The sequence below is a fragment of the Vanessa atalanta genome, chromosome 4, assembly GCF_905147765.1.
Source record: "Vanessa atalanta chromosome 4, ilVanAtal1.2, whole genome shotgun sequence".
NCBI lineage: Eukaryota > Metazoa > Arthropoda > Insecta > Lepidoptera > Nymphalidae > Vanessa > Vanessa atalanta.
The window spans coordinates 11,504,005-11,517,809 of NC_061874.1; the positions used below are offsets into that span (position 1 = coordinate 11,504,005).

The 13,805-nt window shown below is 34.1% G+C and overlaps 1 protein-coding gene across 1 annotated transcript; it reads right to left on the reverse strand.

Moving 5' to 3' along the window:
- Window positions 1-1,712: 1,712 nt before the first annotated feature.
- Window positions 1,713-13,587, reverse strand: LOC125077762. The gene is made up of 7 exons (XM_047689805.1): window positions 13,426-13,587; window positions 6,734-6,927; window positions 6,024-6,180; window positions 5,412-5,577; window positions 5,083-5,270; window positions 3,542-3,730; window positions 1,713-2,829 (listed from the first exon to the last, which is right to left on the reverse strand). Exons 1-7 carry the CDS (start codon window positions 13,585-13,587, stop codon window positions 2,653-2,655), a joined length of 1,233 nt encoding a protein of 410 aa, XP_047545761.1. The 3' UTR covers window positions 1,713-2,652.
- Between the last annotated feature and the right edge of the window lie 218 nt (window positions 13,588-13,805).

The following is a 13,805-nucleotide window of genomic DNA, read 5'->3' on the forward strand; positions in this document are numbered from 1 at the left end:
ACATACATTACTCTGATCCCAATGTAAGTAGCTAAGGCACTTGTGTTATGGAAAATCAGAAGTAACTACGGTACCACATACACGCAGACCCAAGACAACATAGAAAACTAATGCACTTTTTCTACATTGAATCTGCCGGGAATCGAACCCGAGACCTCAGAGTGGCGTACCCATGAAAACCGGTGTACACATTACCCGACCACGGAGGTCGTCATCGTAGAATATAAATATATTTACAAATGAACTTAAAATATTACATTTATGTAAGACCTCTTTGTATACCACATTGGTGTGTATTTCACCCCCTCCGAGATAGAATATCAAGAGATACGCTTAAATAAATATCTACTCATTTTAAGTCAGTAGCCCAAAAATAAAGTTTCCTGCTTCTAACTTCAAAAATGACGATCTTCCAGAATATCATATATACGAAATGTCACCCCTATTTCCCTCCTTAAGTGTAAAATATCCAAAAAAAAAGTTTCATGTTTTCAATTTAAAAAATGATGTACTTCCTTAAATACTTTCATCCCTTATAGGTAGAATATCAAGAAACGCTTAAATACTTATCTACTAATTTTTAATCGGTATCCCAAAAATACAAATTCTAGCTTTTAACTTCAAAAATGTCAGATTCCAGACTAATCTGTATACGGAATGTTAAACCAATTTCCCTCCTTAATCCTAAAATATACAGAAACGTATAAATTCGTATCTACTCATTTTTAATCGATCGCCCAAAAATAAAACTACGCTTCTAACTTTAAAAATGACGGACTTTCAGACTAACCTGTATATAAAATGTCAATCCCTTTTTCTACCCTTAGGCGTAAAATATCCAGAAAAGCTTAAATCCGGTTCCCAGTATCCCAAAAAAAAAGTTTCATGTTTTTAATTTAAAAAATTACAGACTTCCATACAAACGTTCAACCCCTATTTTACCACTTTAGGGGTAGAAATTCCAAACTTCCCTCCTTAGTGGGTGTCATGATATGTTAGTTTAATAATGTACAGCCTAAAATATAAATTTTGTGCTTCTAGTTCTAAAAAAGACAATACTTTCAACAACTAACAAACTTTCATCCCCCTTTTCAACCCTTTACAGCACTTTTTCCAAAGAAAAAAAGTAGCCTATTTCCTTTCTCAGGTTCTAGACTATTTGTGTACCAAATTTCATCTAAATCGGTCCAGTAGTTTTGGCGTGAAAGCGAGACAGACAGACAGGCAGAGTTACTTTCGTATTTATAATATTAATAATATAGATAATATAGATTGTTTACTTTCGATTTTATTTATTTATTTTAAATCTCTGTAACTTCCGAATATCCGAATAATACCTATTAGGTAAAATATATGGAAAAAATAAAAACAAATATTAATTCGAAATAGAGCTTTACTTATATTTGTAAATAAAATATAATAAATACATTTGTATTCTTAATAAACTATTCGAGATCAAAACCTCCAGTTACAAATAACTTTCTTAAATAACGTCGGTAATGTGGTATTCAAACATTGGATCGTACCAAAATAGATGATTACTTTATACAAACATTGAATTTCTCTGAAATCTATAAATAAGCGTTATTTACATTATTCAAATACATTAACTGTTCCAAAGACATTTGATAGAACTGCCTGTCTTAACTTCGTACGAGTAATATTCGTACAAAGTTCCTAAAGTTAATTATATAATCCTTTTTTCGTGATAATTCTATCTATTTAGTATGTGTAGGACAAGTCTTAAAAATATTTTTTTAACTATTCAACGGATTCGTTGAAATTTTGTCCACAATTTTAGTATACTAAATATAATATAAAACTGACAATTGTAACAAAATTGCAAGAAAGAAGTTTGTTATTATATACTTTTTTAAATCCACGGCTTATATAATAAAACTTATATAAAATACGTTTTATATAAAAAATAGGGATCTTGCCGACTTTGACGTTTCTGCTATTATTGAATTTCAATAGTCGCGATGATAGAAAAAGACCTGATGGACTGACACTGCTCTCCAGGGGACGGGCCATAAATATGACGCTACATGCGTTGTCTCATTGGCTCTTTCTCATAGCAAAAAAGAATATTAAAGCGAGAAATTCTAAAGTTCACAAAACACTAAAAAATGTTATCAATTTTAAATTTGCTTTGTGATCTTTGTAGTTGTGTAGTTGGTTTGATTTTAGTGATCTCCAGCTTCGATTTTTACAGTAGTGTATGTTTATTCAAGATCTCAATGTAAACCAAAGTTTCACAATGTTTATGTTTCACGTCAGCTAGAAGTATACAGATATTATGCTACATATAATATATGCACTACAAAAATATTTGTTGTAACACATAACACCATAAATAAATATATCCCCCTTCCACCCATTCCTTAAATATTATAATTAAAACGTTTCGTATGTACCAATTTTTTCTTCGTATTTTATTCGGCTTGTAAATAACATGCTTCATGCCAGGTCCATTGTCATGCGAACAAAGAAGTCTTCAAACGAAATTTATCATCAAAGCCGAAATCCAACATTATTTCTGAACAATTTAAGGCACATTATATAATAGCATTTATTTTATCCACTAATCATAAAATATGGCTTACAAAGCTCAAGTTAAAACCAATAATGTCCATTTCTTACATGTTTTTGTCAACTGTTTGTTAATTTAGTGGAACAGTCACTGACATCAGGTCTACATTGACAAGTGACTTGCTCTTTACTGTCTTTAACGAGCCACGAGTTTTTAGAACAAGGCCCTTGTGTGTGCTGTATATGGCATGCTCCATTGAACACGACTGCGCCTTTGCGAGCAGAACAAGCTGCAACCTAAGAAAATAGAAACATCGTTAAATACTTATTTAATTTAAATCAAAAGAGAAATGATAACCCTGTTAACTTTTATTAGCAATACATATTTTTTATTGTATCTGATTTAATAAAAATAAGTATCATCGATTTCAGAACGTTATTCGTATGTCTTAGAAATTAATACATGATTGTTTCCCGCGTAAAATTAAAAATAAAATGTCTGTCACTAACTGTCACTGACTGATGTAAATGGGAATTTTATGTCAATTTTGATTTTGATTTAAATTTGAACCTCAGCATTATAAGGTTTATAAAATTAAGCAACTAATAAAATAAAAAACCGTGTACCGGTGTATTTATTACTTTCGTTATATCTTTAAAAATATATTAGAATTAAACTAGTTAAATATACATCTGGAAAATTTCATCTTTCACGTACAGGTTTCCTCACGATATTTTCTTGCACTGGTGAGTACGAAGTGAATAACATACAAATGAAGCACACGAAAACTGACTGCCGCTTGACCGGGTTTGAACCCATAATTCTCGGTTAAAATTCATGTCACGTAAGGTCACTTGTTTCAGCCACTTGGATATCTTGGCTCTTTGACAAATGCTCAGTGATAGCAACAAAAAAAAGTTTATTTCCCACATTTCACATTCACTTCACTTAGGCACCTGTTTTTTGGATAACATAATTAGTCTTACAAATTCAGCCGCATTCACTCACCTCCCGTCGATTACAAGGCTGGCCAGTAGCTCCACAGACACAAACGCCATTGTGGCTCAGACCGTCCAGTGCAGGGCGAGCGTCGAAGTCGAAGGCGAGATGTTCGCCCGCGCGACAAGGCTCCGCGGCGCCCGCTCGGTAGCAGCGCCGCCGCTCCGGCACGTACAGCCGACCGCGCCCACATGGCACCTGGAAATATAATGCAATTTTTTTATTATTTACAGCAACTAGGCCAATAAGTAATTACAGTTCTATCCAGTGGTCTTTAGCACAGTTTACACTTCTTAAATCATTAAGAAGTGTACAGCGACATATTTAAGAAGTGGTTAGATGGATGCACTTATCCTTTTCAAAAAGTGTAAACCGTCAATACAATATCAAACATTAGATCTAATATGTTTTTCACTTGCACACTCCGTCCCTTCACTCACCCAAAAAAGTATAATACACTTATTGTATCAATGCTGATGTCTTCTTGTATTTGTTAGTGCGACAGGGCCTGTTACACTAAACTAACATCATGGTATCGGTGTGCCTCCAACTTTACTTTATACGAAGATAAAAACTCAGTATATTTTAATATTAGAAACCCAAGTGTGCCCAGCTTTATTTCTCTGTACCGCACAAGGTGCAAGATTTCAACATTATTTCGGGTGAAATATTGGAGTCAACGGAATGCAACCACCGCAGCGCCCGCCCCGATTGTGGTAACCATTCTCTTACTTCACTTCGGTAGGGAATCACCTATCTTTAGTTATGTAATTTTAATTGTAATTTTAGTTAATAAAAATGTTATAAGTAAGTTACCAGGAGCGAGATGGCCAAGTGGTTAGAACGCGTGCATCTTAACCAATGATTTCAAACCCAAGCAAGCACCACTGAATTTTAATGTGCTTAATTTGTGTTTATAATTCATCTCGTGCTTGGCGGTGAAGGAAAATATCATGAGGATACCTGCATGTGTCTAATTTCAACGAAATTCTGCCACATGCGTATTCCACCAACCCGCATTGGAGGTGGATTGGACGTGGTGGAATATGCTTCAAACCATCTCCTCAAAGGGAGAGGAGGCCTTAGTTCAGCAGTGGGAAGTTTACAGGCTGTTAATGTTATGTGTTAAGTCAATTGCCTTTTACTGGCATCTACGGCTGCAACAATCGTAACTGGTCAAAATATCTTATTTTCAATAATTCATAATAACCAAATAAATAAAATTTAATTTCCCCTCGCTGATGCGAAAAAGGTCGGTATGGAGATATTATGTTCATCAACGAGAGACAAAACACGCAAACGAATCTACGTAGCAAAAAAATCCAAATATGATTTGAATGTAGTACTTCTAGTCGAACGTAGTACATTAAGATTCTTTTACAAGAAGGTACATTCCAGTTACGTCCCTTTTTTCGAAATATAACTCACTTTTACATACTTTTGATATATTAATCAAAACGATCTAAATTATCTGCTTGTCGAGATGCATTAAGTATTCCCGATAATAGACTTTTTTATAATAAATTTTAAACTTAACTCATCATATTTACCTTAACACAACGTCCTCCTCTAGAGATCATTTCGTCTTGACCGCACGGGCCCCTTGTGTAAAGTCGATAGCAAGCTCCGTCATCCGCGCGAGCGTGGAAGTTTTTACATTTGCATTCGGCACGTGACCCATTCCCGGTAATTTCGAATATGGCAAAGACATGGCCTTTAGGACAAGGACCAAGCGAATCTGAAATTTAATAATAAAAGATGTATTTTCATTTTTATTCACACAAAAGTATAATATACTCGTAATATCAGCATTGAACTTAAAATACTTTCGCTGTCAACCAAAAAAATACATACAATAAGTATTTGGAAGCTGGCTCACCAAGTTCATAACATCCTTGAGTGGCATTATGATAATGCGGTAGGTGAGCTTCACAGCCACACCTGGCACCAGGTAGGAACAGCTGGCCTCGCTCACAAGGCCCTTTAGAATAGTGCGCATAGCATCCGCCATCTGCTCGCCAGTAGTGTGAACTATCTGGTGCGCACTGGAAAATATGTATATTTTTAAATATTTAAAGGAGACTCTATTAACTTAGACGCAATTTTAAGCTAAATACAATAATGATTTATTTTCCACAAACAATATATATAATTTAGCTATTTTGCCGCTTCGACTCTTCGATCGATGTCCATCAGAACTTAATCATATTCTAGTAAGATTTATAAGTCGAATAAATGCAGTCCCATATTAATATATTTTATTTCTTCTCAAAATATGCTAAAAATGAACAGCAAACTTATATAACTATACCAATATACTTATAGTATATTATTTTATATTTAGGCTTTACACCTTTAGCCTAAAGATAAAATTTGCATATCACTTGTTTTAAATCGGACCCTGACAATAACTTCCTATTAGAAATAAAACTGAAGTGTAATAAGCTTAGCTATAAATAGATTACAACATATATAAGGCAAAATGACTTACGGTGCAATTTGCAAGACCATCATCTCCCAAATCCAATATAGTTCCAGGATAACATGGACCCTGGGTTAGTCTATAGTAGCAACGGCCATCGGGCGGCCAATAGAGCAAGGTCTTGTCAGCGCACTGCTGTGGCCTCACGCACATACCTTGACGTTCACTGGAATATAAAGCGAAGTGGATTAGTCATAACCTCAGGTAATTCTTGGCCTTATTTTTTCTGGTAAAACGATTGATGATGTCACGAAAAATCTCAACGATATTACATGGACATCTTCAGTTTATTATCAGATCTATAGATAGATTCATTAATTGAAATGTGATTACAAAAAGCGTTAAAGAAAATTCTATTGCATATTTCAGAAGTCAAAACTAAAAAATAATATATTCAATATAAAAGCATTACACTTGGGTATTTGTAGTCAAAATTCTACCACCGATTCGGAAATAAACACCTCGGACCTGAGAAGAACCGATGAAATAAACTCTCAAGTCCTTTACATTATTTCAAGAGTTCTTTAGACCTATATGACTTAAAAACATTGTTTTAGAGATTAATAAAAGAAAAGAGTAAAAAAGGTTTAGATATTGTGATAAACTTCCTATGATGAAGACATTATTTAAAAAAATTAAAAATAGTCTGATACGATGCTACTAATTACCAATTAAATGTATATTTATTGATAATTCTTGGAGTCCAGATGCTTACCTACCCTCGCATGTTAAAAGACTCTTCTACAGGAGCGAAGTATTCTCCGTGCCGGCAAGGACCACGTTGGAACAGCTTGTGGCAAGTTTTGGTGTGTGGGAGCTGTGCGGTACCTGGCGGGCATTTGCACTCTGCCACCGTCCGACCACCCAGGCGCCCTGGACTCAGCTCTTGAGTGTCTGGACACGGATGTCCTTTCTGAAATCAAATATTGCACTCACTATTTAATTCTAAAAAAAAAAGGTTTTGAATTTTTTTTAATTCTTAAACCCAATAAACAATATACAATTAACTTTTTTGTACACTTTGAAATTAAAATATGACTCCTAAACGCCCAGATAATTGCACTGCAAATTGTAGGTGTACAATAAGATATAAGATGTACAATAACAGTATAATACACATGTATATTATGCCATTTAAGAAATTAATTTTTAGATGTATACATCTATAAAATAAAGTAACAGCCAGTCAATGTTCCAATGCCTGAAAATGCGCCATTTCCACCACATGTAGACTTCCTCACTATTCTTTCCCTCAACGCCACCCACAATGAGTTATAGACACAATTTAAACCCAAGGAAACTCGGTGTTGCTTGCCCAAACTTCAACATAAGCAACTAATTTATTTCGTTACATATTTGTGTAATTACACAAACGTCTACGTTCAAGTATAATATTGCGGAAATCATATATAAGTCAAGACGGAGAGAGCTCTAACGAAATTCAACAAATTGTAGCCACTACTGCATTTGAATAAAGATAAGATTTGTATGAATAATTATTTTGACAACTGATTTAATCTGCTATTAAGCGATGCACGTGGTGAATAAAAATTTTTATACGGTTACCGTTTCTACGTGACCCGAAACCCTAACGTCGTTGAAATTATATTTAGACTGATTCCGAAAAATGTGGAAGATTTATACACAGAGACGGCCACTATAAAATGCAGACTAAAGAGTGTTATGAATAATGTTATTTACTGAACGATGTAGGTTTATACGTATTGTAGGACTGGTTCGAAAAGACTGAATAGGCTTAGCATCACCTTCTCTTATTTTAGTTTGGACAAACATCTCATTAATATAACATGGGTAGCTTATAAGGATAGTCAAACAGTGGGCCATTTAAAAAAGTTTATCGGTCTTTCCATCACGAAATTCTTTGTAGCAGTTCTGATTCTGGAAGTTTCTGTTTATACTCCGCCTCAGAAAGCACCTAAAGCCCTTGGTCCTGAGCATGAACTCTTCCCAATCGCGTCGGATTTATCGTCCAAGCTGATTATGAAATGAAGAGAAATGAAAACGTACCAATGTTTGCGAACTATATTAACTCCGCCAGTTCTTTTTTATGGCTATCATTCAAGGAGAGGTTTTCGTTGAGAATTGCTGCTGTGGCTGAAATCGAAGTGAACATCAATATCAATACGTTTTAAACTTTTACAGTGTAATCGTTATCTGTTTCATATCTCCTTACTCACATATTCCCATTGGTAGATTTTATTTCCACTTTTCCATATAGTATTCACTCACGGAGACGCGCCCCTCCACTTTAAATAATCATATTAATAATATAATCTAATTTCTATTGTCGCTGTTAACATTTTGTAAAACGCGTGTTACTAATTGACAGAAATAATTTAACTTGTAGGGAGTCGACTTAGTGAGTGAATAAATTAAACTAGTACGAAAACGAATAATAAAAATATTCAAAAACACCGTCAATGTTACATGTTATCTTAAACTTACGAGAAATAATATTCGTAATAAACGTTCCTAAGGCTCAGCAACATATAAAATGGGTGTCTAGTTTTATCTCTGCCTACGATCGGGTATGACTTGCATAATGCGACCCTTGAACCTGAATAATCAAGTCTTTTACAAACACGGCGACACGATAACGGCAACGATTACGATATAAAATTCCTCAATAACAAAGTACTTTATAAAATTTTTACTTTGTGGTAGGGCTTTATGAAAGTCCGTCTAGATAGAACAAAATATATTTTGATTTGATTCGATAAGTAGTTAAGCGAAGTAGTTCTGTATTATTTTCTTGGTAGTAGGGCTTTTAAGCCTGTTGGGTAGGTATCACCCACTCATCAGATATTCTTTAGCCAAACAGCAGTAATCAGTATTGCTGTTTTCCGGTTTGAAGGGTGACTAAACCAATAGTAGACTAAATAATTGTAGTAATACAAGCACAAGAGGCATAACATCTTAATTTCCAAAGATGGTGACCCATTGGCGATGTAAGGTATCATTAATATTTCTCACAGTACAGTCTTTTGGTGGTGGTGGCCATTTACCATCAGGTGACCCAGTAGCCAGAGCGGCGTGGTGCAAGCAGTCTTGCTATCATTCTTGGTCGTTATTGTTTGGAAAATAACTATGTAATTAATTAAGTCCTCATCACAAGAAAATATATTTTTTTACATTTATTTATTTTAAAAATATATTAACCACCTCATTGTAGTTGATACAAAAGGTGGACTTAATGCCAGAAGGCATTCTTTGCCATTAAACCTTTAGGCGAAGGCGAACCCTTTTAATATATGAAGGCCGTTCATAACAATATCTCTAAAGAAATGAAAATGTATTTATTTTGATTGAAAATGATTTTAATCTTATTTGAAAAACAAAATTCTAAATTTAAAGTAAATTTAATTATATTCTAGCTAATGTTCAGCATACGTTGCAGTGTCATACTCGATTAATACGTCACTTATTTTTTATAATCATATGCCAAATGGTGGTGAATGAATGAATCTACAACACATGTGGGTTAGTTTATACTTTAGTGCACCACACAGAGAAAATAAATAAATACAACATAGATATAGCCTTAATAAAAGACGCGTACAATTTTGGCTACCTTATCGCTACTTAGCGATCTCTTCCAGGCAACCAACGGTGTAGGTTAGGATAGCTCATTGAATATGAGGTTAAGAAGATATTAAGCACATTTTCTTTGTATGTGCATAATTCGCGTTAATTAAGGGCAACTTGAAACTATTAGATGAATGAACGATAAATAAATCATTTCGACCAGGTATGCTTATCAGCATTGAAGAAGTCAAGTGTAATAAGTTCCAACGTCTTTGCCCAGAAGTGGGGCATTTATATATATTACTTTACTAATAACATGCTAGAGATCTTCACGAAACTACTAAAAAATCACCAAGAAACTTCAAATCAAAGAGTACGAACGAACGAACGAGTAGAGTACGAACGCTTAGAATAAGTAAAAAAACGAACCCGTATACATACATATATGTATGAAATAATACTTAAATAACTTTTGCACATTATAATAGAAAAATGTATAATATATCATCCAAGTTATTTCGTTATTACACTAAAGTCCACGAATAAAAATAAATTAAAACTTATTTTAGACATCGTTTTAGATAGTAAACACATTTACATAAAACATAAACTTGTATTTTTTTGCGTTAACGTCTCGTGTGCGTGTAAAAATAATATCTTGTGTAAAGAACAAACGTTAAGACATTTTAAATCTTATTACGAAGGGCATAAGATCAAACGGAAGATAAAAACAACCCTATTACCTCGGAAATGTAATGTTGAAGCGAAAATTACGTAAACGTGAACTATCTCCGTAACTGTAAACCATATTTACATATTTCTTCTTAATTATATTATAAACAAGCATAATACGTGTACAGAAATACTTACTGAATATTTCCATGGAAATGTCTGTTACGAGCGTTTATCTACTCAAAGTCAGTAAAGTATTAAACTATAGTCTATTTCAACCACAAGAAAATAAACAACATAAACAACAAAATAAACAACTTTAAAATTGATTTAACGCGATATCATTTGACGAAATCTTAAATAATCTATGATATTAACTATGGATTCGCAAATAAACTACGTTTTGAAGGTTGGTGAAGTTATTTTGTTCCACCTTCCTTTAGAACTTAATCTATGCAGTTATATTTTTCAGATCTATACCTAAAAGTACACGCTACACAATACGCTTACGAGATAGGACGTGACCCTGGGGCCATGGATGCGTAAGGACCTGGCGTGTCCTGTTTTAGACGGCCGTGAGGAGAGCTTCGCCGAGCCACAAGCGGAGCACAGCACGGAAGGGACCATGGATGCGTTATATCAACAAGATCCCACGGCCTCTCCGATCCACGCCAAAGACGGCCATTTGAGTTGCTAGGAACCCCACGTAACTTTTCTAAAGACTTCCACATGTGGCAGAATTTCGTTGAAATTAGACACATGCAGGTTTCCTCACGATGTTTTCCTTAACCGCCAAGCACAAGGTGAATTATAAACACAATTTTTTTCACCTAGAGAATCTAAATTGTAAATCAAAAGTAAATGCTGCTAGAATTCTTGTCAACATTCTAACACGATTCATACACGATTTTTACGGTACCTATTTTTAATTCCAGAATATTATAAAAGATAATTTCACAATTGGATATTTATTCGGATTCCGATATTAATCGGATATTATAAAGTAACCTTTAAGTGTTCCACTGCTTGGCTAAGGACTCCTCTCCGTTAGAGGAGAAGGTTTAAAGCTTAATATACCACGCTGCGGCAGTTTGGTGGCATATGGAAGACTTACATTGAAATAATACACAGGCAGGTTTTCTCCTGATGTTTTTCTTCACCTCTGAACATGACATGAATTATAGCACATAGAAATTCAGTGTTGCTTGCCAAAGTTTGAACCCGCAATCATCGGTTAAGATACACGCCTTCTAACCACTAAGCCATTTCAGCTCTATGGAGGTAAGGATATTATTAAAATATGTTATCAACATTATTTTGCTTTGGTAATCAAACACTATCATCGAATCTCTTATCACTTACCAAAATGTTTGCATATCGGACACATTATGAAATGAGCAAAATAAGTTCAGTGGGTCAGTGAGAGACGGTGTATAAGCAATCGATCGGTCACGGTCCTTAACTCATGAAAAAGCCGACTGGACCGTTATCAAATTTTAATATACTTATTTTAAGCCGCTTTTGCGACATTATATGTCAAACGCTTAACAAAATTCGACCTAATATTTTGTCAAGGGTTCTCTATATCCTGTTTAAGTTGTCTATATCCTGTTTGTCTCTTCATACATTTTATACATGTTTTTTCCCAATCGTTGATGATATTGGCATTATAATAATAAATGATTTTTATATTCTAAAATTAAACACGACTAGTTGTCATCCTCGGTTTCGCTCGCGCTAAAGTAGTCTATATCCTTCCTTAGAGTTCAAGTTCACTTCATATTAAATTTCAACAAGTTCAGTTCAGTCGTTTGGCCTGGAAAACGTTAAAGATAGACATACAAACAGACAGACAGACTGACAGGCAGGCGCTCGTTAAACGTAACGTTACTCTCACATTTATAATATTAGTATAGATACTTATTAATAAAATAAATAACTTATTACGTATATAAAAATATACGTAAAAAGTTATTTAAGTACTTTAAGAAGTTTTACAATATCAATTTTTTTTGTTGTGTACAAAAAAATTGATTTTGTTCCCTTGAAAATATAATATCCACACTGTACAGCCTCCATGTTAGTGTTCTTGAAATATCACATACCTGTCACTACATGACCAAATCTACTAGACTTCTTATCTAGAAATACATAAATCCGTTTAAGCTAAAGAGCGTACCAAAGAAACCGACACACTTTATATATATTTATAAGTTATATGAAATCGAGTGAGCAAACAACCTTATAGGGCGAGAGAAAATCCAATTGTACAAAATCACAAATTCAAACGTGTATAATAGTCATAAATTCTCAACACTACCATACCATACACATACTCACACACTCATACATATATATTGTTATTGTATTCCGTCGTGAAAGGTTATACGATGATTACAGGCACATGCGATGTAGCAATTTAAATCCCATAATCGGCAATGTTTTATCAATTAAACATTAATATATTTACCAACGATCATAAGTATAAACCAAGATATTCTCTAATATAGAACTCTTTATTTGAAATATTACAACGCTTTTTAAAATAAACTAATATATTAATATCAAGGAGTTCTTATTTCCCTTGATCATAACTTGGAACGACTTTTCCTTTATTCCTTTTCTTTTTTTAAGTATTCTAATTCTCTGTAGAAGGTTCTTCCGGAAAGAATAATTTAAAAAACGCGCGGTAAATTGAAAATTATCAGATAACTTAACAGCGTTTTGCCGTATTTGCAGTTCACATGGGCTTTCTAATAGCAACTGTAAGCCAATAAATATTATTGCACACATACGAAGCCGGGCGGGTCGCTAGTTATAAATTATTCGAAGAATATTTTGCTGTGGTTAACATTAATACTGCAGTGCTATTCAAATATCGAAACTGACCTGAGGTTATACGCAATTTTAATGTGTGTATCTTTTTATTATTGTTTATTATGTTTATGGCTTCTGTCAATAGGTTGACAATTCTGCCAGTGTCAGGGTTGAAAATGTGTATCCTTTAATATTACAATTGTTTACGTCAATGTCGTATACAGCTTTCTGACATTTAACGATCGTGTTCTTCGTTGAATAGCTATTTTGTTCTTGCAGAATACCTTTACAGTCCACTGCTACAGATTATAAAATATGCAAAAAAATGTTCATACAACCTTATTAAAGAATAAAGTGAATCAATTTAAAAAATTACCTTGTATATAGTATAACATTTTCCATCCGATGGCCAATACAGCATCAGCCATCCTCTCGGATGAGCAGCGCAAGGATTCCTCCTCACATCAGCCCAAGGTGGTGGCAACACTGCGGCCTGACATCCGCAGAATAAAGCAGCCAACCACACCCAGGTAGCCATTTCAGTAAATATAACTTTATTTTTTTAAGCACAATCACATTTCTGTATAATTCCAGTTATTATTAAGTGTTACCGTTCACTAGACAAATAAGCACAGTTTTATAGTATTAAAATTTTTAAGTAACGGTTTTATTTCATTTTACACATCGTCATTTCCGTGATTCACTTTCAAATAACTCTTAGATCACAAATTGTTCCGGCTCAGATGCTTCCTCGAT